Raw genomic sequence first — 1,894 nt, 5'->3', positions numbered from 1 at the left:
AACGCATCATCCAATTTGCACCAGACTTTTTATGAGTGACACTTGTGAACCTCTAAGGAGCCCAATAGAGTTTAATTGCAATTTGACTCCACTGCGCCCCCTAGGTTAATCAAACAGCTGTATCTCCTTGCCACATTGCCCGATCTGCTCCAGATTTTGGGTGGATCGCCAGGGAACGCTGCCGAAGACATCAAAGCGGATCGCGTGGAGGACGGCGCGCGAGCGTCGGCGGTGGCCGGCGGGAGGCGGTGCTGGAACATCCGCGGTGGCTATAGGCTTGAGCGGCGCTTGGCTGCGAGGGCCGCTTGAGGCTCCGCGGAGCTTTAATTATTATTATTATTCTTTCCATTCAGAGTTTTAATGCAGATATCTTAAATTCCTATTCCAGATAGTCAAAATGTAGTCAAAATAACTAGATATCTAGAATGTAATTAGAGATAATCAGACAAAACCGAATTTATGTTAAAACAGCCTGCCATACCGACAGAGCAAGAACAACCAACGTACCAGACTGTTGAACAATTTGGAACTCTCCGTCTCTGCAGTAAATGGACGATAAAACTGAAACTTCCTCAATAGCTGCGTCCGACATGATCAACGTTCACACACTGTCGCCCTCAGCAGCTTCATAAATACCCCATATTTTAAAGCACTACATTCGATTGGTGATTTTTTTTTTTTTTTTGCTCACGTTCGCTTTTCATTACTGTCCGGTTTTATGAATTGAGTTGTTTTAGTGTTTACTGGTAACCAGCTTCCTTTGAGATTGGTGGCTGATGCTATCCCTGACGTTGCAGAACCAAAGGACCCCGATTAGCTGTCCTCGGTGACGCCTTACTCTAAACGTTACAGTACAGAAAATATGGCAAGTCGTTTTAACATAAATTCGGTTTTACCGCCCTTACATTCCAGACATCTCAAATTGTTTTGTGACTAGACATTTTAGCGATTTAAGATATCTCTAATTATATTTCGACTAGACAAAATAACTATTTGAGATATCTCTAATTACATTCTGACTAGTCGAAATGACGTCAGATTTACCATTGACTTGTATGGAGACTTCAATTCAAGATATCTAAAATTAATTACTATCTGAAATACACATTTCAGATATCTACAATTAAATTATGACTAGTCATAAAGTAAATTCAAGATATCTCAATTTTAGTTTTGACTAGTCATAATTCTAATTAAAGATATCTCGAATTACTCCTTAATTCAAGATATCTTAAATGTATTTTTGGATAGGAGAAATGTAATTTTGACTAGTGAAAACTGAATTATAGATATCTTAAATTCAAATAATGACTAGGCAAAAATTAAATTAAAGATATCTTGAATTGTAATTTTGACTAGTCAAAATTCCTTTTTGACTGATATCTTGAATTACACAGCTTTTCTATTTAAGATATCTTAAATTGACATTCCGACTAGTCAGAATGACATTTCTGATATCTTGAATTAGTATTCTGTCTAGTCAAAACGTCCCTGACTTGCGTAGCAATTTGAAAGTTTAATAAAACAATGAAAAATAGAGAAAACAAAAAAGATGTTTGAAAATGTGCCACTTTATTGTTGAAAATGGTTTGACAATAGCAATTTTAGCTTTTGAAAGCTGTTTTTAAGTGCATTGGGTTCGTCGGAAATGAATAAACAGGAAATTCTTTGCAGATTTCGGAAGCAGTCTTATAGTTTATGAAGTTTTGCTATCTCTGCATTTCCAACATTGTTGAGCTCTTTCTAATTTGTGGCATTTACTGACAATTTTGTGCAGGAAACATAAAATTCTGCAGGCAACTGTTTGGACACCACAAAGGGGCTTCATGTCAATCTTAATTCAGATCTCTAAAATTGTAATTTTGCAATCACATCTTAAATCATAATTACAGAT

General features: G+C 36.6%; 1 protein-coding gene across 2 annotated transcripts in view; it reads right to left on the bottom strand.

The window, feature by feature from the left end:
• rwdd3 (RWD domain containing 3) overlaps window positions 1-794 on the bottom strand; it is a 9,522-nt gene extending 8,728 nt beyond the window's left edge. For both annotated transcript variants that reach the window (XM_015057454.1, XM_015057455.1), the window contains exon 1: window positions 508-794. In XM_015057454.1, the coding sequence (XP_014912940.1) occupies window positions 508-592 (85 nt within the window). In that variant the 5' untranslated portion in view covers window positions 593-794. The remainder of the gene's footprint in view (window positions 1-507) is intronic.
• Between the last annotated feature and the right edge of the window lie 1,100 nt (window positions 795-1,894).

The sequence above is a fragment of the Poecilia latipinna genome, unplaced genomic scaffold (assembly GCF_001443285.1).
Source record: "Poecilia latipinna isolate Pla-1442-1.1 unplaced genomic scaffold, P_latipinna-1.0 Scaffold1464, whole genome shotgun sequence".
NCBI classification, from domain to species: Eukaryota; Metazoa; Chordata; class Actinopteri; order Cyprinodontiformes; family Poeciliidae; genus Poecilia; species Poecilia latipinna.
The sequence above is the reverse complement of the archived record's forward strand: the minus strand, read 5'-3'. Positions and strand labels throughout refer to the sequence as shown.